Source organism: Arachis hypogaea, chromosome 18 (genome assembly GCF_003086295.3).
Source record: "Arachis hypogaea cultivar Tifrunner chromosome 18, arahy.Tifrunner.gnm2.J5K5, whole genome shotgun sequence".
Taxonomy (NCBI): domain Eukaryota; kingdom Viridiplantae; phylum Streptophyta; class Magnoliopsida; order Fabales; family Fabaceae; genus Arachis; species Arachis hypogaea.
The window spans coordinates 125,145,231-125,171,094 of record NC_092053.1 but is presented as its reverse complement, the minus strand read 5'-3'; the positions used below and the strand labels follow the sequence as shown (position 1 = coordinate 125,171,094).

At 32.1% G+C, this 25,864-nt stretch overlaps 1 protein-coding gene and 1 long non-coding RNA gene across 2 annotated transcripts; one reads left to right on the top strand and one right to left on the bottom strand.

Moving 5' to 3' along the window:
* The first annotated feature begins 365 nt into the window (after positions 1-365).
* LOC112772305 (vestitone reductase) lies at positions 366-2,543 on the top strand. Its single transcript, XM_025817216.3, has 4 exons — positions 366-772; positions 1,359-1,889; positions 2,034-2,235; positions 2,303-2,543. Exons 1-4 carry the CDS (start codon positions 652-654, stop codon positions 2,442-2,444), a joined length of 996 nt encoding a protein of 331 aa, XP_025673001.1. The 5' UTR covers positions 366-651; the 3' UTR covers positions 2,445-2,543.
* A 1,294-nt stretch (positions 2,544-3,837) lies between these two features.
* LOC112771487 (uncharacterized) lies at positions 3,838-4,768 on the bottom strand. Its single transcript, XR_011875947.1, has 2 exons — positions 4,403-4,768; positions 3,838-4,337 (listed from the first exon to the last, which is right to left on the bottom strand). It is a non-coding gene; the product is annotated as an uncharacterized lncRNA (long non-coding RNA).
* Positions 4,769-25,864: the final 21,096 nt, after the last annotated feature.

The following is a 25,864-nucleotide window of genomic DNA, read 5'->3' as shown; positions in this document are numbered from 1 at the left end:
TGATTAATAAATTATTGATTATTTTATATACTAAATAAGATTCAAATTTTTTATAATTATTTAAACAAATGAGTAAATTTTTTCAACCTAAATTGATTGTTAGTAACTAGTATTCAATAAATATTTTTGAATAATATCTAAATATAAGTACTATAAGATTATCCCTGTGTTTAGAAGTGATAAAAGAAGAAAATGAATGGCCAACATTCAACAACAATTGACAAAACTGATCTAGTGTCAATTATTGTAAGTTTAGAAGTGACCTTAAAGAAAGTGCTTAACTTACGTAAGATACTATTACCCATCATTATCCAAACACGTGTCAATGGAATGGAGAATGGAAAATCATTACAAAGAGAATAGATGTTAAAATCGGTTTAAATTTTAAAAGTTTTCTATTTCTATTTTTAATAGTTTCTGTTTTCACTGTCTAATTTTATTTTCTTACTTTTTATTTTCAAAATTTTATAAAATAACAAACCAAACAGGTCCTAATTTTTCAAATAACCATTGGCTAACTTATATATATCAAAAATAAAAAATTTACAAAAATCATATACATAAAAAGTGGTAAATATAACATTTTCCCCTCTCTATATATATTCCACTCTCACTCTTAATATGTGACTGTGAGGAAACAAAGAATTAAGAATGGAAGAAAGCAAAGGAAGAGTGTGTGTTACAGGGGGAACAGGTTTCATTGGTTCATGGATAATCAAGAAGCTTCTTGAAGATGGTTACTCTGTTAATACAACTGTCAGATCAACCCCAGGTATTAAGAACCAACCCATTTTGTTTGTTGATTGTTTCAACCAATGTTCTTGCTTCAATATCAACATTTTTGCTATTCATTAACAAGTATGTAGTATCTAAATTGTAGTTCTCTACTTCTCTTTGTGGAAATAATTTAGTTTCATTTAGGTTTTATGATTGCTGATTTTGTTCTTTATTTAAAGTGATTAATTTAGCTTGCAAGATTTTATATTCACTTGTGCTACTCAAATAATTAAATACTGAAATTAGTTCTTGAAAGGTTAAATTATTAATAAATTTGTTATTAAAATAATATCATATCTTAGCACAAAATATAATAATAATAACCAGAATTTTCAAATTACTTAAAAAATTTAATTTTGATATATTATTAGTGTTTATGTAAAACAGTTTTACACATACATCGAATTATATAATGTTATGTCCTGTAAACGGTTATTAAAAAAAACGGATGTAATTAAAATAGCACTGTTCTTTTTGGAGTAAGTTCTTGTATGAGACGAAGGAGTAACTATGAGTTGAACTTGAAACTTGATTCATAAACCAAAATGGCAATTTTGTTTCTAATATTCCAAATTAAGCAGAACACAAGAAAGATGTTAGTTTCCTCACCAACTTACCCGGATCATCCCAGAGGCTTCGAATTCTCAGTGCCAATCTCAGCGAACCATCGAGTTTCAACGCAGCCATTGAAGGTTGCATTGGAGTTTTCCATGTTGCCACCCCATATGACTTTGAAGACAAAGAATCAGAACAAGTATTAACACAAAGATCCATTGATGGTGCACTAGGAATTTTGAAAGCATGCCTAAATTCCAAGACTGTGAAGCGAGTTGTTTATACTTCAAGTGCCTCTGCTGTTGTTAGTTCCAATAACCAAGAACATAACGAGGCGTTGGACGAAAGTGTCTGGAGTGATGTCGATTTCATCAGAGCTTCGAAGGCTCCGGCTTCATCGTACGCAGTCTCGAAGACACTAACGGAGAAGGCAGTGCTGAAATTCGGAGAAGAGAACGGATTGGAGGTTGTGACAATTGTCCCAACTTTTGTTTTTGGACCCTTCATTTGTCCTAAGCTTCCCGGCTCTGTTAGTGCTTCATTGTCTATGGTATTTGGTAAGTCATTATGCGCATCAAATTCTACTAATTTTAAACTAACTTTTACAAAGCCTCATCAATATTGATTCATACTACTGCAATATTTTGTTTTGCCTTATTACATTGTGCTTTAAGATTTATAACAAAGGGAAATTTATTCAGGTGAAAAAACACTATTTGGTTTGATGCTTGAGATACCTATGGTGCATGTGGATGATTTGGCAAGAGCACATATATTTTTGCTTGAACATCCAAATCCTATAGGGAGGTACAATTGTTCATGTTGTTTGGTCACTGCTGAAAGGATGTCTCAGATTGTTGCTACCAAATACCCCGAGTTTCGTGGGCGGATACCATCTCTAAAGTAAGTTCTTTTCTATCTTTATGTTTCATTGATTCGAATTGTGATTTGTGACTATCTCTTCTTGCAGCTGGTTCAAACAAATCGAAGGTACCAGGATGCCGAATTTATCATCAAAGAAGCTCATCGATGCTGGATTCGTGTACAAATATGGACTTGAAGAAATGGTTGATGATGCAATTCAATGCTGCAAGAACAAGGGTTACTTGTGACTTTTGTGGGATACAATGCTGTAGACATTGTATCAGTTCAAACCATTTATTATATGTACAAACAATATAACTTGTTATTAATTAAATAATTTCAAGATAGCTATCAGTTTGTAGTGACTTGAAGTTGGAGTGATATGAAAGAGATTAAGAAACTATCCATGGTAATTCGCAAGCCTAATAGGAAAAAGGAAAAGTCTAGGGGTCAGCAACTTTTGTGTTTTTTGGCCAGCACTTAACCATCAAAACAAAAGTGAGTGATCTCCCACCATTAGATATTATGTAATCTCACACCATTAAAAACACTATTGATGGCTAATTGATGGTTACAAAACATCAAAATTGCTGCCCCCTAGCATTCTTCTCGAAAAAAAGTACATATGCTATGTTAATGTAGGTTTATATAATTTGAGCTCATTTTAGCACAAAAGATTTTGCAAATATATTCAGCTTAATTAGATTCTTAAATGGCTGAAACAAGAAACATTATTATTCAGCACTCATTGATAGCAATTTAGTTAAATCCCTATAGAACATGCATTTGTTAAAGGATTGTTAAACAAGACTTCTCGAATTAAACATCAACTATATACTTGACGATCCAAAATCCAAATCTTCTCAAACCTTTGTATCTTTTAGCCATGAAACAAGTAATAAACAACCAACTGAAATAAGAGATGAAAACTGTAATGGCTAATGATAACTAAGCTAACAGAAGAGACTACGGTTGGGCACAGATACCACATCGATCTCAAAATCTTAAGGTAATAAGTTAACGAGTCTTCATCTTATAAACTCCTTACTCTTTTTTGAAATGCTTTGAATAGATTTATATAAGACTCATAGGATCCCTAATTCGACACACAAAAGACTAATTTGTCCAAAATTATTGCATACAGAAGACTAAATTTAAAATTGGTGAAATTACATAGTTGATCTCTACATTTTTAATGAAATTGCAAATTAGTCTCTACACTTTAAAAGTTTGTAATTGAGTTCTTAAAAAGAATTAAAATTTACAATTTAATCTCTGTCGGTCAAAAAGTGTTGATTTAACAGAATATTCTTAGAATATACTAAAAATATTCTGTTAAAATAGAGAATATACTGAGAATATTCTAAGAATATTCTATTAAATCAAACACTTTTTGAATGATGGTATGTTAATGTTGGTTTATGTAATTTGAGCTCTTTTTAGGACAAAAGATTTTGCAAATATGTACATTTAGAACATTCAGCTTCTTAATTGAGATTGTTAAATGGCTGAAACAAGAAACATTATTGTTCAGCACTCATTGATAGCAATTAAGTTAAATCCCCATAGAACATGCATTTTCACTTGTTATCAAATATCTCAAGGTTAATTGGTTAAAGGATTGTTAACAAGACTTTCGAATTCAACATCAACTATATGCTTGACGATCCAAAATCCAAATCTTCTCAAACCTTTGTATCTTTTAGTCATGAAACAAGTAATAAACAACCAATTGAAAGAAGCGATGAAAACTGTAATGATAGCTAAGCTAACAGAAGAGACTACTGTTGGGCCACAGACCACATCAATCTCAAAATCTTAAGGTGTTAAAAGTTAACGAGTCCATCTTATAAATTCCTAGCTCTTCTTTGAAATTACTAGCACTTGCGACCACTCGACCAAGTTGATTAACTAATAGAGAGTTTCACCGTCATCATAAGAAACATGCCAACCGAGTCTACAAGGGGGTGAATTCTCATCATACTCAGCACAACAACTCCATCTTCTCTTCCAATTGGCGCGGCCAGTGTTTGGTCTGTTATCTTTGTCATTCCATTTGTAAACTATAACTCCAGATTTATCGCTCCATTCCCCATCTATTCCTTGGTGCGGTGGCGCCAACGAAAACAGACCCTTCTCCCCTGCATACATTTCGGTTTAAAGAAACAGTTACGAAATCCGAAGGTTGGGGAATGGAAATGCATACCGTTGATGTGGCCGTGGAAGGAGCAAGAAATTGGGGAATTGTCTTGGTCTGAGTAGAGAGTGTGACATCTCAAGCAGCGTTTCTTGGTTTGCGACTGAGAACAAGACTTGACCTGTAAAGTGCCATGGCCATGAAGGAGGTTCGAAGAGAAACTGATTGCAAAAGAAACCATCAATAACTCAATAAGCTCCTTCCTTTTTAGTAGCGCTGATGAATGGCTCTATCTCCTTCAAGGTTTGAGACCAGATAGGGAGACAATAAAAAATTAATTTAAACAGTTTAAATTTATTTTATTTTTATTAATTTTAATTAAATAAAATAAACTTAAATTATCTGTTACTAATATTTTTTTATTATCAAACATTTTGGCAACCAAGAAGACAATTGAGAGCTTTTTATTTTTCGTGTGAGAGAGATAGGTGTTTCACAAGATGCCGTGAAGAGAGAAGTATTTTACATTACTATGGGTTACACAAATGAAAACATCCATTTGTTTGTATTGATTTGTTTTTTAAACAAACAATCACAAATTGGACGATCCGATATGTCTTTGAAAATTAAAAAAAATATATATTAAAATATAATCGTCCGATTTTTATTTTAAAAAATAAAAAAATTTAAAAGTATAAATCAGACCTTTCGATTTATAATTTATTTTTTCTTCAAATAAATCGGACCGTCCAATTTAAATATTATCAATTGAAAAAATGTCATATAAAAAAAAATACCTAATCTTTCAATAATAACGTATTACACATATATTTAATCAATATAAAAAAAATTAGCCGACAACTACTGCCTTCTAGTGAATTCACTTATCCATTTTAATTGGAATTAATATTGGTATTTTAAATTAGTTTCTAATAATTTTTGCATTAGTAAATTAATTTTTAATGAAAGAAGAACAAATCATCAAAGACGCCTTTGAAATTTGAATTATAACCAACATATACCTTCTAAATTTATTAGTAAAAAAATATTTTCAAACACAATAAAAAATATTTAACGTTAAATATATATTCACAAAAATTTTTTGAGATTGAATTTTGATATTTTTTTTAAGTATGATTAGAAAAATATAATATTTCTATTTTTAGAATTTAATAATTTTATGCTAAAGGAACTTTTTGACATTTTGTTGGCAATAGTCAAATATATTTTAAAAAATTGAAAAAATATAAAGATCAAATTTTTAGTTTTTTTATACAATTTTAAAATATTTGTCCATATATTTCAACAAAATCTTCAATCAAATTCTCAAATAATTTGAAAAATATAAAAATCTTTTCCTACTTATAAAAAAAATTGTATATTTTATTTTTGTAATATTTTAAAATATTTTATTGTTTACAAATTTAGAGGGGATACTTATAAAAGAATTTTTAAATTAATCTATGATATTTTAGAATATTAAAGAAATTAATTTTATAAAATAAAAAAAAATTATAACTGAAAGATTATATTATCTAAAATTTTATAAAGAAAAAAATATAAATAAAATATTAAAAAATAAAGTTTATTAATATCATATTTCACAACCCTTGATGTAAATAAAATTCAACCATATTAGATGTACATCAAAATTAGTTACTAAAATAGAATATATATTTAAATATAAAATATATATTAAAAGTGAATTAAACTACAAAGAACAAAGTCTCTCATATAGAAAGAGGGGCAATGGCCCTCCCAAATTATAATTTTTGTTAATCTTTTCAAAAAAAAAATCAGTTTCCTTTTTAAATTATAAATACAATTCATTAATAATTTAGTGTAAACCTATAAAAAAAAAGTCTAAATATTTTTGTATTGTATCAAGAAAATATTATAGCCCAACTTCTTTAAAAAGTAAAATATAATTATCTTTCCAATGCATTCATATACTCAAAGAAACACTTTCACTTTTGCAGTTCAGCAGCAGTAATGTTTTGTATTCTTTTTTATCTCTTTAATTTTTTTTTTTTAATCTTTTACTCTTTGAGACTTTGACTCTAATTTTTTTCTACAAATTAAAAAAAATTCTAATTCAATAAGTCATTTGTCACTTTTCTTTTACAAAATAATTTTATTTTTACTCTTTTTTCTAGTGTAAAGATACTATAAAACTAATAACTAAGACATATAGTGATACATTACATAGGTAATAGAATAGATAAAATATATTTTAATTTTTTTCTTAATTTAATTAAATTAATTTTATTTTTCTGTTAAACTTGATTTTTTTTTATATATTTGATTATTTACTTAATTTACTATTATTTGTTATGTTTATATATAATTATATATTATTTTGTTTATTTAGTTTTTTTGTTATTTAACTAGTTAATTATAATTTTGTATTATTGATGTTATAATGTTTGTATTATTGTTCTAAATTTTAAATATCTTGTTTTAAATCAAGATATAACTTATATTTCATAAAAATTATAGACGGTAATTTATACTTTTTGTTAAGTATATTTTTAATTACAAAAATTTATTTGACCACTTGACTTATGGCCATATAAAGAATGAAATATTTGTCAGAATCGGTTTCAAGAACAGGAGCTCTAGAAGTATATTGTGTTATTGCTGAAGGACTAATGGCAATGTGTACACTAATTAGAAAACGAGTTAGAGCAAATGTACCCAAATGATCAAACATTCAAACACCTTTTTTTCAAACTTATTCTCTCCATTTATGCTTAATTCCCTACTAATGTCCTAACTAACTCACTTACTCACTCTTAACTCTCTTTCTTAATCTTTTCAAATCCAACCGTTTCAATATCTAAATTGTAATCCGGAGGAGAACATATGAATAAAAATAGAAGAAATAAGAGAAGAAAGAGAGGAAGTGCTAAATGAATTTTGGGGTCAGAACTCAACGTATTTATGATGTCTGCATTTGTTTATAGAGATGGGACATTGAAATAAAAATATACATAAAATTATATTTGATTGATGAGTCATGAATAAAAATATTGTGTCTAGAGATATTGAATTAGTGTATTTTATATCCATCTTGATAAAAAAACACAAAGACACTAACAAGGGATATAATTTATTTTTTATTTTTTTTATTATTTTTGTTTATTTTTGTTTATTATTTTTTTTCAAACTTTTTGAATAAAAAATGAGAATAAATTAGATTTTTATAATTTGTTCCACTTTATTACCAAATAGAATATAAGAACACTAAATTTTGTGTCTCTGTCCTTTATATCTTATTTTTAATGTCTTGTCTTGTCCTATTCTAAAAAATAAATGCAGCCTATGTGACACTGAGACTTGAGAGCGAGGAGTTTTGAGTTAATATCCAAAATGACCCCTGAAATTTGACCCTCGACTTAATTTAATCTCTCAATTTCTAATTGACCCAATTTATATCCTGAAACTTTAAGGCGTGACTCAAGTTAGCCATTCAATCTATTTTCGTCACCAGAGAAATGACGTGGCACGTTTAGTTGACACCTGACTCAGTCTCTCACAGCTTTGAAGCACACCCCCACACCCCAATCTCTCTCACTCTCATCTCTCACAAGTCACATTAGGGTAGGAAGCTCACTACTCACCCCAAACACCACCACACTATCAGAGCTCACCTCAGCGGCTCCATCACCTTCGTTCATCGCCAATGCATGCTCGCTATCATCGTCATGTCTCTCCCTGAATCCTCGGTTCATTTTTTCTTCTTGCTCTAGATTTTTGTTAGATCTGCTTTGTTTGGTTATCTAGGGACTAGGGGAGATGTTGTGGAGGTGCAGGGTGGCTAGTGGTGGTTAGAATAGAAGGAAAGAAAGAGAAGGAGAGAGTGTTTCGGTCCTATTTTTGTGAAGGAAAAGAGAGAATGAGAAAGCTAGTTAGAACTGAAGGAAGAGAAAAAGGGGGAAGGGTGTTTCGTTATTTAGGCCAAGGGAGACACGACAGTGTAAGTTGGACGATGGTAGTCAGAACAGAGGGAAAGAAAGAGAGGGAGAGAGTGTTTCAGTCCTGTTTTCATGGAGGAAAAGAGATAATGAAAAAAATAGTTAGAACTGAAGGAGAAGAGAAAGGGGCAGGGCTTCAGTGGTGATCTACGGTGATAATCTGTGGTAGGGGAGACGCCGCAGCGGTATAGGGTGGACAATAATAGTCAGAACAAAGGAAAAAAAAGAGAGGGAGAGAGTATTTCGGTCCTATTTTTGTGAAGGAAAAGAAACCATGAGAAAGCTAGCTAGAATTGATGGAGAAGATAAAGGAAGAGGGCTTCGATGGTGATCCACGGTGATAATGGAAGAAGAAGGGAGAGAGGAGGGATCGCCGGTGAGAAGAAGAAGAAGAAGATAGTCGGCGATGGAAGACAGTGGCTCGGTGGTGAGTTCATAGAGAAAGAAGAAGGGGATGCAAAAGAGAGAGTGAAAAGGGAGAATGAAAGAAAAGAAAAGAAGGAGGGAAGTGGTATGAAAGTGGTAGTTTGGGTGAATGCCGGCAGTGAGGGGATAATTGATAGCGTAGTGATGGTGATGAGAAAGCTGATGATGGTGTTGAGAGAAGTGTTGGGCCACCGTGGGGAGCTCTCGACCACCGGGGAGATTTCGAGGAGGAATCAAGTGAGATAACATAAGATGAGAAGACACCGCATCCAACTCAAAACCTTAAGTCGTCAAGTTAATGGGTCTCTCATCTTATAAACTCCTCACTCTTCCTTGCTTTCTTTGATGTGGGACTAACTTCATACACTCCTCACACTTGCAACATTAACAATCTCCCCATCAAGTGTGAGTCTCCACATCAAGTATCAACTCCTCCACCACGAGTATTCGTCTATTATACCGTCGCAAAATACTGTGGGACACGCTCCTCTGCCACGAGTATTCGTCTATCACACCGCTGCAAAACACCGCGGGACACGCCGTCCGGACCACCTTTGCCGGGAAGACTTTCGATACTTCACCTTGAATACTCCTTAAAACCACCAGACCGGTTAACCATCGGCTCTGATACCACTTTGTTGGGCCACCGTGGGGAGCTCTCGACCACCAGGGAGATTTCGAGGAGGAATCAAGTGAGATAACATAAGATGAGAAGACACCGCATCCAACTCAAAACCTTAAAGCGTTAAGTTAATGGGTCTCTCATCTTATAAACTCCTCACTCTTCCTTGCTTTCTTTGATGTGGGACTAACTTCATGCACTCCTCACACTTGCAACATTAACAAGAAGGTGGCTGCATGGTGGTGTAAGGGAGAAGAGAGTGTTACTGCTAGTGTTTTGTTTGAGAAAGGGAGAGAAAAAGTTAGGGCTCGCACAGTGGTTTGAGCAAGTGGGAGGGATGCGTATGCATTGCTTCTGCATATGCGCAGAATCCTCTCCGGTGACGGAAGCAGACTGAAGGGCTAACTTAAGTCATACCTTAAAGTTTCAGGGTACAAATTGGGTCAATTAAAAATTGAGGGGCCAAATTGAGTCGAGGTCAAATTTCAATGGTCATTTTAAGTATTAACTCGAAGAGTTTTAGTAGGTTTTGAGAAAATTTATGCTAGGTATATCCCACTTAAAGTGCAGGTGGTCGTAGTTGAGGCTTTAGTTACAAATTATGTGCTTTTTAGTATATTGTATCTGGGGTGAGTTCAATATTTAATCAAGACCAAGCAGTAAATGGAAATTTTTAAATATTAGATGTGTGTATTCTGGATGAGTTTGTCATATAATACTTAATATTAAAAGTTGTCTAATTTATTTTATTAAAACAAAATACAAATAGTCTTTAGACTTTTTTTTAGACTTTCTCTCTTTTTTTTTTAAATTAAAATATTAAAATTTCATGAATAACTATAACATTATCAAATACAATTTTTTTAAAAAAAAATAAAATTGTATTGCAAGGTAAAGGTATTATAGACCTTGAGAAAGGAAGATTTGAATTAAAACACTTTTTTAAAGTTAGAAGTATGAAACAGAGCAAGTAGGAGATTTTTCGACTTTAGTCTCTTACAATTGCAGAAGATAAAAGTGGAAAGAATAAAGAAAACGACACCGACAAGTATCCTGGTTCAACCTCGAAGTGCAATGAGGTCTACGTCCAATCTCCATCACAAATAATGGCAGAATTTCACTATATCCGATTCAAGATTACAATCACCAATGCCAATACCAAGACCAAGACCAAAACAAATTGAGTCAAGCCAATTCTACACCAAGACAAACGAAGCAACAATTCTGTACTTCACAAACCAACGCCAAGACCAAACAAAAACACCAAGAACAAACAGAATCAAATGACAAACTCAACCAAAATTGTGTTAGTTTTTCTTTCTAATCTATGCCTTTTCACTCATAGTCCTTTTTTTTCCAAATAATCTCTCAATGAATCATAAATCTTTTTTCGTTCACTAGAAAGACACAAAAATTGAATATCAAAAGGAACCAAAGTAAAGAAAAATTCCTCTTTAGTGTGTAGTGTTTTTATCTCTAAATATTTTCCTTATTTTTTCCCAAACTTGGTTCTTCTATTAATGCTGAGACTATGGAGACTATTGAGGTCGATTTGGATGGTTTGACTACTTAATACACTTAAAAGAAAAATCTGTATGTCTTTTATCATTTCAACTTTGATACTTCTATTTTAAATTTTTTCTTTATTGGTTGTTCATTAGTTATTTACTTACATATTCAATTGTTGATTCCACACTTGCTTAGTATATATTTTTCATCAAATGTAGGTTCTTCATGTTATTTTGATTGGAACCATTACGAGCATTTCTACCCGTCATCAGTGGTGGTTCTCCATTTGTCTATATGGTAAAAAAAAATTAAACCAGAGAAGCGTTTTTCATTTTGTGAATTTTGTCTAACACATTGCTCTTATGGTCTTCCAAAGTAAGCAATTAGTAGTATTAAAAAAATTCTTGCTTTTTATATTCAATTGAATACGTGTATTCTTTCTAGAACCCAAACTAATTAGGTATTTTACCGTTAATGACTTAATATTTACATGTTATGCAGATATCATGTGAGAGTGTTTGCTACCCATGCTGGAGGTTGCAATATCTTTGTTTTACATGATGAAATGGTTGCATACCTTATAGACAGAAAATGTAGAAACTTATTAAAAGAGAATCCTTCATTTCTTATGGTCAGTTTGTTGTTAACTCGTTTTTATACATCACTTATTTGCTTTTTCGGATAGTAACTCCTACTTAGATTCCTTAATAAAGACTTCAGATAATATATACACCAAGTTTTATTTGAACAATATGAATTCTCATTTCTATTTTAATTCATTTTTTTCGTTAATTATGTTTTTATATTTTTATGTTCACACGATGTAATTGTTGTGTAATGTAAATGATCTAGTGTATTTTAATCCACAGAGTGATAACTTCTACTCAAATGGTTCAAAGATATTGTCCAAACTAATGAGTCAAAACTTAGTTTTCATGGTTTATCCAAAACCCATCGCTGATGACAGCATATGCCCTACCTATATTGTGTATAGAGTTTCGGTTGATACTTCACTCATAAAATTGTTTGCAGCAGCTAAAAATCGTGCAGTCATCTTAGTGGTTAGCTTTTTTTTATTAGTATACTTTATATGTTGTATATGCATTTTGTTATTCTAATATCTTTACTTACCATATTTCATTTTCATATGGATTTTTTTAATCATTATTTTTTTTTTATTTTGTTAATAGCATGATGTACATTCTTCTTGTGGTACAACTTCCTCCCATGATGGAACTTCAAAATTTGTTGGTTCTTTCACAAAGAAAGTAGGTTCTAATTTTCTTTATATATAATGTTTTCGAAATTCAACTTAATATGTATTCACATGTCTGTTAGTTGTTGCCATGCTTTTTATATCCAATTTGCTAACAATTAGTTGTTTTATCATTTCCTTCTTTCTTTACATTTATTTATTTATTTTTTGTTCCATACTATCGATTTTTATAATAGTAATATGGTGAATATGAAAATGAATCACACACAAATACTCATTTCTAATCCATCATTATTACAAGATTTTAGCTATATGCCTTATTGATTCACAAAATATATAGCTCTAGATTCATTCAGAATTCTTGTGTTTTGTATTATGTGTATAGGATATTTCTATGTATATCCCAAGTCATGACTGCTGCAGCAAAAGATTATCAACTATCTATGGCCATGTGCCATTATCTGTTAGAAAGAAATTAGAAGAAGCATTTAACATTTATATTCAACAAACTTGTATGGTTGTTGATGAGAAAGAGAAGCTGAGTAATGTTGCAGACCTTAAATAACGAGTGTTTGTTGTTACTTTTATTTTGCCTGCCTGAATGATTTAGGATTTTCTTCATCATCAATTGTTTTTAGTTATGATCCAATTGAGTTAAATACATTCATGGATGTAATATATAGATGGGGAATGCTAGGGGGAGAATGACTTTGTTGAACAATATGAACAATGGGCCCTAAAAACTAGCCCAATTAGCTTACTAACACAGTTTACCTTATACACCCCTTCCCAAAATTCTAATTTTAATCCTCTTAATTATTAACATCGTAATCATCCCACATTCCCACCCACTCCCCCCCCTTCTTGACCAGCCGGTAAAAACTTTTCCCCTTCCCCTCAATTCAAACTCTATTCAGGAACTAGTACCCTTCTCCTACTCCATTTGAAACGGCATTGAGAAACTCGGACTAACCCATATACAGTGCTTCTTCTCTGCTCCTTCCCGTCGTCCATTCTGCCCATCGCCGAACCGACCATCCCTCGGGAGGCCTCTATTGTGAAGAAGAGCAGCAGCAGGCGAATCCCCGAGTCGGCGTCGTGTGGAAGTCGGCCAGCCACCACCCACGTTGTCTATTAACGGCCATCTCCGGAGGTTGAAATCACTGCATGTTCACGCCACTTGGAGTCTTCCTCGGGCAACACCAAAGTAACCATGGGGTGTGATTGCATGCCGCTATTGAAGGTCAATTTTCGATAGTCGTTCCTTCATGTTATGGGTTGCATAGATGTTTACCGTAATTTTCATGTTATGGGTTGCATAGAAGGGTTTTGCTGCTTGTGGGACTTGGTGGGCCTATTTGAGTTTTTCAAGTGTTTGTTAAGATAAGGAAACTGGAAAAAATACTGACCCGTGCATGTTGCTCAGGACCCTGTTCTTCGTGACTTGTTTTTTAATGGTTGACTGTATTTGGATTTGTTTTGCCTCCGGGTATTAGTTAGTCAGCAATTGTTGTGAAGCACGTGCTTAAAATTTGTTGCTTTGTGAGTTGTTTAGTCAATCTAAGTCAGATGGTCATTTCTATACATAAATGGATGGTTATTTTTTTTGGCACAGCTGTTTAAAATTTGGTTTAGGATGTAGACATTTTTTCCTCCAAATACCTAACCTAAAAGGGTGGCACGTTTGAATAACTATTCAATTGTCTGATTATGTATGTTTGATTTTGAAGAGATAGGTTTGAATTGGTATCCTGTTTGTTTATTTAAGGAAAAATTGTAATTATAATTTGGAATAAGTTTACACTTTTCTAGTTCTAGCTGAAAGTATATTTTACTTTTTCCTCACATGTCTACTTGTATTTGATGCATTTGATTGGATAGGATCTAAATGAAAGTAGTTTTGGCATTGAGTTTGACCATGTGAAGACTCTATTTACATCTTAATCAAGATATTTGACTACCATCACAATCAATATTTCGGAACATTTTAAATATAAATAGTGACTAAGTCAATATAAATAGTGCGTTGCCTTGAATTTGCAAGTTAATTGGTCCTTTTGATTTAATTAATACTTGGGCCGCAAAAAATTATACTAGATAAATGTTTAAAGTTGGGCGTTGTGACATGATATAAAGCATTTAGGAAGCAATTTCTATTGATACTAATATCTAGAGCCTATAAAGCTGATTATATTATGACTTGTGTTGGTGACTTTCATAATCAGAAGTTCAATTTTGACTGCGACGCTTCCAAGAACCTTGTGTTACTTGTTTGTTTGTTATCTGTCTGTGTTCTCATAATGCGCACCACTGTTGGTGTTCTTCCGGTGATATTCATATTTTTTTTTGAAATTACAGCAAAATAGTAAAATCACATGGTTAATGGATGGTTGGACTAAAGCGAACTGTATGAAATTTGATGGAGTTTGGACTTGATATTTTAGAAGTATTTTCTTTATATGTTTCTGATTCATGTGATTGAGTTTTAAATTCAAAGAATTAGGGATATTCAATTTTGTAAGAAACAATTGATGAAAAAAAGAGGTGGCTTTTAGCGGTGGCTTAACTAGATATAAGTTAAATTGGTTGTCAATGCTATACTTGCATAATGTTTTACGTCTACATATTTATGACTTTTTTTTTATTTTCGATCATGGATGTTGTAAAGACTCATGCTAAAATTTTTAAAATAATTCATAGTTATATAGAATATGAATAGTCCTTCTGACACAGCAGATCGAAATAAATAGTGCGTTGCCTTGACTTTTCAAGTTAATTGGTCCTTTTGATTTTATTAATACTTAGAGCGAAAAAAATTATACTAGATGAATGTTTAAAGTTTAGACTTGTGACATGATATAAAATATTTAGGAAGTAATTTCTATTGTTACTAATATCTGGAGTCAATCAAGCTGATTATATTATGACTTGTGTTGGTGACGTTCGTAATCAAGAGTTCAATTTTGATTGCTACGCTTCTAAGGACCTTGTTTTACTTGATTTTTTGTTATCTATCTGTGTACTCATATTGCGCACGATTGTGGGTGTTCTGGGGTTAATTTTCATATTTTTTTTTGAAATTACAGCAAAGATAGTAATATCATATGGTTCATGGATGCTTGGATTAAAGCGAACGGTATGAAATTTGATAGAGTTTGGGCTTCATATCTTAGAATTCTTTTCTTTATATGTTTCTGGTTTATGTGATTGACTTTTAATTTCTATGAATTACGGATGTTTAATTTTGTAAGAAACGATGGATGCAAAAAAGAGATGGCTTTTAGTGGTGGCTTAACTAGATACGAGTTAAATTGTTGTAAATACTATAGTTGCATAATGTTTGATGTCTACATATTTATGACTTTATTATTTTCGATCATGGATGTTGTAAAGACTCGTGTTAAAATTTTAAGAATAATATTTTTTATGCGTGTGAAATTTTCTTTTCTAAATAATGCGAGCGGACTATTGATGAACCTGTGAGGAAGAACCGGAATCAGAGAAAGCAATAGATGTACCTAGAGCCCGTTTGGGAAGTAGCAGAAGCTACTTTTTTTTTTTACTTTTAAATTATGAAGTCACAATAAAAAAACTAAAAAACAGCAACAAAATATACATTGACACATATTTCATATTCATTTTTTATTTTCACCTACCATATCATGCACAATAAAATAACAAGTACTAACTATATAATAATTTCTTTTGCATTGCCATCAAGATTATTATGAATTAGAATTTTAATATCCATTCTCTTGTGTAAAAAAATTGTATTTTTTCAGTTATTTATCCAAACACTACAACTTTAAAATAAGTACTTTTATAACTAAAAATCAACACAAAATAACTTATTTATAAGTTGCTATTAATAAAAGTCCTTCTACTTTAAACTCTTTTTTCAAAAGAGCTTATTTAAGTTGTTAACCCAAATTGGACCTTAGTCTTAAGACCACAAATACCTTTTTTCACATTGTTTACGTGTTTTCGTGGTGGAATTTTGTTACAACAGAAATGATAAATTTTCATGGTGGATAACATTTTTAGTTCTCTAACTACTTTGATTCTGTTTCAAGATATTAGCGAAGCGTAAAAGTTATTAGTTAAGAATAACCATCTAGTACCAACAAAAATAACCATCCGCTATCATATGGAATCGAATATCCAGCCTCTACTATTTGTTACTATTTACATACTACACCAAGACTCTTCTAAATAACCATTTGGGTGACAATAGAGATAACCATCTGATAGCCTATAGAATCGAACATCCAACTTTTGTTACTTGTAATTGACCACATACTCTACACCAAGACTATTACGAATAACCATCTGGGTACCAGTAAAAATAACTACCCGCTATCCTATTAAATCGAACATCCATATTAAAATACTTGCAACTGATCACACACACTACACCCAGATTATTCGAAATAACCATTTGGGTAACAAAAGAAATAATCATTCGCTTTCCTATTAAATTGAACATCCAGTTTATAATACTTTTAACGAATCACACACACTACACCCAAACTATTCAAAATAACCATCTGGGTAACAATAGAAATAAACATCTGCTATCCTATTAAATAGAATATCCAGTTTAAAATAATTGTAACTAATTATACACACCACACCAAGGCTATTACAAAATAACCATCTGGGTACCAAATAACCATCAGCTACGCTATTGAATCGAAACCGATTTTCTTTGCATATGTTGCATAAAATCCTAAGCTAGCTTCAAATGCTCAAACCGCATCCCAACTCTTGGTATTTCGTCTTCGACAAGGCAACTATGATTCGGTAACTGCGAATCAGTTCAAAACATACATCATTCGATGAACATGAGGATTAATGGTCGATTCAAATATGCAGTTCACGAAAAAATAGCAATATACTAGAGACCAAACCTCATCAACAAGATCCATGTCATCACTTCCAGTAATGTCCGTACATTCTATGACCTACAATCAAACATACACAAACTAATTAGATACCGTACTATTAAACAAGTTTCAACTAAAAAGATTTTATTAATATTTTTTCCAAAAATATCATTAAAAATTGAGGAGTGCTAGGGGGCCAGCAATTTGTGTTTTGTAACCATCAATTAGCCATCAATAGTCTTTTTAATGGTGTGAGATTGCATCCAATGGTGAGAGATCACTCACTTTTCTCTTGATGGTTAAGTGCTGGCCACAAAACACAAAAATTGCTGGCCCCCTAGACTTTTCCTTAAAAATTTATTACTATACGTAACTTACAAGAAATAATAACAATGAAAAGTGTACTCATAAAAAATCTCACCTAATTAGTTAGGCTTATATTAAGTATTTGAATAGAGCATGCATGGATATGCTACATCTGAATCACACTACGCAATCTAAAATCAAGTCCATTTCTATGCTTTGAAAAGTCAAAAAGCTCATTATTTCTTCTTGGATGTGAATGATACATTCCCATTCTCCATTTTCATTTCTTCAATTCCTTCCTTGTCAATCCTCTCTTATTTCTTCTTCTCCTTATTTGTTTATTAATTAATTTATTTTTCTTATAGTAGTAATCAATGTTGTATGTATTATGGACTTGCTAATTGAAATTTTGGGTCCTTTGAGTACTATATTGTATCTTATACACAACTGTACATATATTTTCTAGCAATATTATATAGCGTGAAAAAAAAAGAATGCAAAAACAAAAAAACACATTTAGTGAGCATCCAAATTGAACAGCATCTCCACTTAGAGCATATATTTCTATCTGTAAAGTGAGTCGTGACCAAATTTGTTTGTGCATGCATGGCATGGAAGCATAAGGATGAGAATTTAAAATAATCTAATGGCAACCACGTGGAATGTTTAAAACATACCTGAATTGGTAGTTTCATTCAATTCACTTAACTAAACATGATATGCATTTCTTAAATTACACTAATCAAATACTAAATTTAAAATTTTAAACCAATTTGGTGTTTAAACAAACTAATAATCAAGTGCCATGTCAAAACTCAATCTAATAATCATTAAAAATAGCATAACATTACACAATTTTGAATTATAATGCCTAAAGATAACAAAATTTAAGACAAATGCTGGCCAAATATAAGAATTAAATAAAAAGTTTCACTCAGGCTTTCATCGAGCATATGGTGTGCACAATATGTAAACAGAAATTTTAAACTCAATTTAAGCAGCAATCAATCCAGAAAAATTAGCCATCAAATATTTTAGAATCCAAAAAGTATCAATCCATTAATCTAAACCTAATCTAAACACTAAAAGTAGAATTAAAAATTAGTTAAAATAAATAAACGAGATAACACGAGCAGGAGGAAGCATGGAACCTGCGTTGGTGAAAGGGAAAGAATGGAAAGAGAGGGGTAGCAGAGGCGGTGTTGCAGCGGCATAGCATAGAGCTCAGCCGCTGCTGGGTTGCACTGGGGTTTCTCGCGCGGGGTTGGACTTTGCACAAAGACCAGGGGTAACGTACAGGGGATTGAGGAGAAATGGAGAAAGAGGGAAGAAAAAGAGAAGAGAGGGAAGAGAGAGGGGGGTAGGCGATGGTGGTCGTCGGTAGTGATGGCGGTGGTGTCGGACGTTGGCAAGGGGGGTAGCGTGGGTTGTGGGTGGGCTGGGAAGTGAGGATATGAAACGTGTTACAGTTTCCTATTTCAAAAATCTGATATTTTAAATTTTGAAAAATGGTTATTATTATAATTAAATTAATTACATCATTAATTAAATTTATGAGTAATTTACATTTATAACCCTATTATTCATATTGTTCACTAGGATTATTGTTCACCTATACTTTTCTTATATAAATTTTAGATTCTATTGGAGAACATGTATTTTGCTTTAGTTTATTATTACGTGATAACCATTAATTTCTATATCAGTCACGTTTTAATTTACACATTTTGTATTTGTAGAAGTATATATATTTCATAATTTTGTTCGTCGTTATTAATTTGATTTATATAATTAGAAATTCTACTAGCGTTTTTCTATAAATATCCTCTTCGATGAACTAAAAAATTTTGATTCATTGTTTTTCTATTATGTATGCATTTTGTTGTATTTTTCTCTTTTGATTATTTATAAATGCATGAAATAAAATTCAGGTTCTATTTCAACTAACTCTCTCTGCTCATTCTAATTGAAATATAAAATTATTTATCTTCCATATCATGTATAAAATCATGCAAATGCAGGGGCATCAACTAGTAATAATTAATATCCCATTTTATAAGTTGACCATTTTTCTATAATTAGAATAAAAATGTTTAATTTGATTGAAACTAATTAAATATATTATGAGGAAAAAAGAAAAAGGTGTGGGAGAGAAAACACCTTTTATTCATTGTCATTGTACAATTTACAAAATATAATTCAATGAAAAATAACTAGAAGAATAAATCCCGCTAGGGAGTCAATGGAGTATTTGTACAATGTGTACAATAGGCTATTTATTTGGCCCAATATGAGTTAAAAATAAACATCTAGAGTAAAATACTACTAATTTCTCAAACACAATACACCTATACTATCCAGAATAACCATCCGAGTACCAGGGATAATAAACATCTAATATCCTACTGAATCGAATATCCCTACACCCCCACTATACACATTGTATAGATACTCCATTGGCTCCCTATACTTCCTCAAACTAGTCAGATATGAAGCTACAAAACTATATATAACAACGCTAAATAAAATCCAAATAGCTGAAATATATCTTCCCACCGTACATTAAATGAATAATCAACAAATCTACTGTTGTTTGATGTTGCAAAGTGTGAGGAGTAGTGTATGAAATTAGTCCCACATTGAAGAAAGCAAGGAAGAGTGAGGAGTTTATAAGATGAGAGACCTAAAGTGAGGAGTTTATAAGATGAGAGACCCATTAACTTACTACCTTAAGATTTTGAATGTGTCTTTTCATCTTATGTTCTCTTACTTGATTCCTTCTTCAAATCTCCCTGTTAGTCGAGAGTTCCCCCACGATGGCCCAACAAGTGGTATCAAAGCTGATGGTGGTTTAACAAGTAGTATCAGAACCAATGGTGACCTAACAAGTGGTATCAGAGCCGATGGTAGCCCAACAAATAGTATCAGAGGCCGATGGTGGCCCAACAAGTGGTATCGGAACCGATGGTAGCCTAACAAATGGTATCAGAGCCAATGGTTAATCGGTCTATTTTAAGGAGTATCCAAGGTGAAGTATCAAAAGTTTTTCCAGGTGGTCCGGACCGTGTAGATTGATGTTGCAAGTGTGAGGAGTAGTGTACCTGGTGGTTGAGAGCTCCACACGGTGGCCCAACAAGTGGTATCAGAACTGATGGAGGCCTAACAAGTGGTATCAGAACCCATGGTTAATTGGTGTGGTTTAAGGAGTATTCAAGGTGAAAGTCTTCCCGGCAAAGGTGGTCAAGACGGCGTGTCCCGCGGTGTGGTGCGGCGGTGTGATGGACGAATACTCATATGTGGTGGAGGAGCTAGAGGGGAGTTGATGCTTGATGTGGAGATGACTCACACTTTGTTGCAAGTGTGAGGAGTAGTGTATGAAATTAGTCCCACATTGAAGAAAGTAAGGAAGAGTGAGGAGTTTATAAGATGAGAGATCCATCAACTTACTACCTTAAGATTTTGAGTAGGGTGTGGTGTTCTTATTTTATATTCTTTCACTTAATACCTACCTATCTAATATGCTTCTTCCTAATTTTGTAATTAGGTATCTTTCTAATTTTTTAAGAAAGCGTCTCATGAAATTTTTAAGAATATTATAAAAAAATGACAACAAAAAAAATAAAAAAATAGTTTTTATTTTACTTAATGAGGAACTAGGGACAATATCCCCATATCCTACTATACTTAGTGTAACTGATATAAAATAAAAAATATCTACAAATCTTGTTTTTAGAAAAAATCTTAAATTTCTCAAACATATAAACTGTAATTCCAACCATTATACTTAGTATAACTGATGTAAAATAAAAAATATCTACAATTTTTTTGTATAAAAAAATCTTAAACTTCTTAGACATATAAACTATAATTCTAACCGAAAAATAAAGTAGAAGACACACTAAAGTTAACACAAAGGATAAGGCGATAACATGTCCTTGAAATTAAATAAAAAAATAAATAATTAGTAATTAAATCATAAATTTTTATAATAAATAAATTAAAAATATGTAAACAGTAACGTTAAAGTATCCTTGTACTAAGAAATAGTATACTGGATGTTCGTTTCACCATATATCTAGATGGTTACTTTCATAAGAAAAATAGATGGTCATTTTCGACTCACTCGTCAGTGTCATGCTTGAATTCTTTTACACCAACAGATTCACATAAGTTCTAAAAAAAAGGGATCCACCACAAAAATGTCATCCCAATATGTCATAAATAAATCCCCAAGACTCTAACTAGTAAATAAGGTAAATATTCAAATCTTATCAAGTACGTTATCTTAAGTATGCTAATGTTTTCTTCCTTTGAACTTTCTCCCTTTTGGCAATCCTTCTGTACGTTATTTCAACGTTCTCGTACTCGGAGCCGTGAATGGTGATCTCACTTCTATTTTACCCATCTAATTTATAGCTTGGACTGTAGGAGAATGTATGATTGGATCGCCATGAATAAATACTCACTCAATAGGTTCTCTGCAATCCAAGTGAATATTCTTTTCAGTTTATAATCAAGTAAGAAAAATTAAAACAACAGGAGACATAAAAATTGTATTCATTCCTGCTGCTAATAAAAAAAATAGCTGCCCCATGTAGAGAAAGAAAATCTTCAGCAAGAATTTAACTGGATTTAGAGACCAAATCAACCAATTATAAACACAACAATGAGCAAGGTAAATAAGAATCACACAGCACAACAACATGTTATCACCAAACAACAATGGCTACAGCAAAAAATAACCACCACAAAATGAATTGAAATAACCATCCATTTCAGTAAACGTCAGGACTGAATATCTAAGACTAGAACCTGCTTTTCAGCACCATATATACCCTAGTTTACGTAGAAAATAGAGACTCTTTTAGCATTACCTTTTAAAAAGGTGATGTCACTACAATCAAATCAAAATAGCAATTTCCATTATGAAAAATGACCATCCAATTGCCTGAAAAATTAACTATCTGATATGTAATTGATCTCATCATGTGTACATCGAGTTAGTAGCAAATACAAAAAAAAAAAAACATACATCTAATACCAATGCAACAACAATATATGCAAGTACTAATTAATTAAGGGAAAAGAAATAAAATAAAATTTCCTCATTTCTAACACTCGACTCTCATTCTACCATCAATTCCAGCAACAATCCAAGATGCTCTCAAAATCAATTCCAGGAGTATTTAACAATAAAAAATGATCTCATAATATATATAGTGACATAAAAAATTTAAACACGATCACTCAATTATTTTATGGACTAATTGATCTTAAACATTCAACCTGTTTTATAAAAAAAAGGTCAACAATTGATAAAAACTCATTAGAAAAAATTATAACAAAGTCGTCATGTAATAAGATCACACATGAATGTTCATGCAAAGTGAGTTAGAAGGCAAGCCACATTAATTTTAATTTAATGTCAATGGTGTAAGAAAACTAAAATTTTGTAAATGGCATTTCCAATTGCTAAAACCAAGCCAACATAAAAAATGAATAAAAAAATCTGCATCAAACACTCTTATCCCTTTCCAGTTTCTATGTTGAAGATGAAAAATAATGCAAAGACTTTGGTGAACCTGCAAAAAGATCCAATACATAATTTTCTATATCATTCACAGTTGTACTTTTTCCACTTCTCATCAATGCTTGATCAATTTTCCCAAGTGAATTGCCGGTAAACATGAATAACTTTCTGAAAAACTGAATTTTAACACTATCACACTAATTCTAAAAGTAATAAGTTAAGAATTTACTTGTACTCTAATATGAAATTAATAAAAATTTCACACATTAACATTCATTTATATAGCCAATGACATAAGCAATACCATCTAATCAATAGAAACAATTTGTATCATTCATCACAAATATTTTTTTTCCTAAATGCAACTCTGTGGTTCGGGTTTAAAAATCCTAACGGTCCAGGCCTGAGATGAAAATTATTTTAAATTTATTACAAACCAATAACAACAACCTAAACTAACTACAAAAATGGCTCCTGCTGCTATTTCACCATGGTTAATCATGCATTTCATCAACAAAATCTATCTACAATCAAACATGCAATAGCGATTACCGATCGAAAAATGAACAACTTCACCTACTTACCTTGGATGGTTAGGATTCTTCCGGTGATGATGTTCGTTGTGTTTCCGGTGAACCGTTGACTAGCAGGCGGCTATTTATTCAAGGTCAGCTGCTCCGCTGCTCGGAGACAACGGGGCCAACGCACCGAGTACTCTGCAGATGCTCGGTTCAGCGTTGAGATCATCTCCCTGGTGGCAGTTCTGGTTGGTAGTGTCTCGCCCAGCGGCTCGGTTGTAGTGACGGCCGGATGTTCAGCGACGGCGCCGTACTTGAGGGCAACGAAGAAGTTGCTTGCTTTCAGCTATGACCTTCCTCGGTTGCAGGTTGCAGGTTGCAGGGGTTCAGAGTTCTATCACCGTCACGGGTCTCTGCAACGAATTGGGAGGGTTTTGGTGGGGGGAGGAGAAACGGCGAAACAAAAGAGATTGGGGATTTGGAAAAAAAGTGGAAATAGCAGAAATTTCGTGGTGTGTTAAAGTAAACAGTCATAATAGGATTAGGGTTAATTTTATCTTTTAATTTCAATTGGACCTAATAAAGAGCCCATTGTAGGCATTGTATACATATTTCATTGTCTCCCTAGCGGGACTAAAAAAATATATATAATTATTAAAGATGATTATAGGTCTTATATTGTTAGTTAAAAAAACTATTATAGCTATTATTATTATGTAAAATAATAATAATAATAATAATAATAATAATAATAATAATAATAATAATAATAATAATAATAATAATAATATTTGCTTATCATTTTTTTAAGAATTTAAATAAGATCATTTTTTCAAACATAAAATTAGAAAATGGTCCTTTTATCTTTTTTTTTTAAATAGAAAAACCATATATCTTAGAGACATTTAAGATATTTCTTTCACTAAAAAAAAGTTTTCGAAGAAGAAATAGTGATGATAAATTATGTTACATTAAAATTTGCCTAAAAAAAGTATTTTAGTAAAAAGGGTTTACACGAGATTAATTTTGAAGAAAAACAATGTGATCCAATAAAATTTGTTTATATATTTATTAATTAAACTAAATTTAAATTTTAAAATAGAAATGGTAATAATATAATAAGATTAGATGTTCAATAATTTTCTTAAAGGCACCACTCATATGCTTATGTCAAAATAATTATGTTATGTGTTCCGATGTTTACTTGAAACTGTCTTATATTTAGACTTGAACGTGAGGTCTAGACTCTTTGAGAGACAGTGTCCGACTTGTCCTTATGTCAGGTAGCCGCTATCCAAATTGTTTGTGAGGAGATGGGGGTGGTACCTGCAAGACACTCCGATGCTTATGTTAGCAAGGATACCAACAGTTTTATAGTAGATTAGATCTGAATATACCCAAATGATTGTCAGTGTATTTATAATAGTATTAGTAACCATCATTGGAGTAATTCCACTTTTATTGGTGAGTGACCATTTTCTTTATCTTGAAAAGTTGTTAAGATTCTCCTTCTAGATGAATAGGAGATATCTTAATGGTTAATTACTTAAGTAGAATCGGGCTCTTATCTCGGTGCCCGACCTTATGGAGGTCGGGTAGAGATAGGTCAGGTAGATGTCCGTTTGTTTGGGCTTTATTTATTTTGGGCCTGACCTTTATATTGAGTCAGGGTATGAACAGTACCCTTGTTTGAGTTCGACCTTTTGGTTAGGTCGGATTCAAGCATGTGAGAAAATTGGACAGGTGCTGATAGGTAGGGCTATCACGTCAGGTTTTTTAGGTCTTCACTTTCAAGTCGGAAACCTGATGTGATTTCGAAATGTCAACTATCGCATCTGTTGACTTCCAATTTTGACACGTGAAGTACGGTTATATTGATAACCGTGCACGTCTTTAAATGAGAGGGGTGGTTTTACATTTTTGCCCCTTGGGTCTTATAAAACCCTCTCATCTCTTCTTCTTTCTTCTTTTTCGTTTCCTCTTCTTTTGACGCTTACTCCCTTCTCTCTTTCTCAAGATTTTCATCTTAAAGTTTCATTCCTCTTCTGAAGAACAAGTATTACCTTGATATTTTCTTTTGAAGAGGATCATCCGTTATTTTGCTATTTTTCATCCTCTCTTGCTCCCTTTGAAGAAAAAGGTTAGTTCTTTGCACTATGTATTACTTTGTGCATTTGATTCTTTAGAATTGAAAAATCTTGTTTGCATAAATGTAAAATCTTGTTTGTTGTCCTTGCTGTTTCCGTGTTTTGGGACTTGCTTTCTCCATAACTTTTAGCTTTCATATTTTCATGGAAATTGGTTCTTTCGCGCTTTTTTGGTTTATACACCGTTGTTGTCTCCTTTGTGTTGTGATGCCTCTAAATGATATTGTTTGGCTTCTGAAAATAATGTCATTTTTCTTTTTCCAAGGATGTCTTCTTTCTATTTTTTGGCTCTTTTATCTGAAAAAGGCCTTTGACTTGTAGTGATCATTTTTGTTTTCTAATGTAGGTATATCTCTTCTATATGCCTCGTTCAATTGTCTTGAGAATGTCATCC

Excerpts from the sequence above, each read along its gene's own strand:
- LOC112772305 (XM_025817216.3), top strand. The coding sequence starts at position 652 with ATGGAAGAAAGCAAAGGAAGAGTGTGTGTTACAGGGGGAACAGGTTTC. Across the intron at positions 1,890-2,033 it reads TTCATTGTCTATGGTATTTG|GTGAAAAAACACTATTTGGT; the intron begins GTAAGTCATTAT and ends AAATTTATTCAG. Across the intron at positions 2,236-2,302 it reads GGGCGGATACCATCTCTAAA|CTGGTTCAAACAAATCGAAG; the intron begins GTAAGTTCTTTT and ends CTCTTCTTGCAG.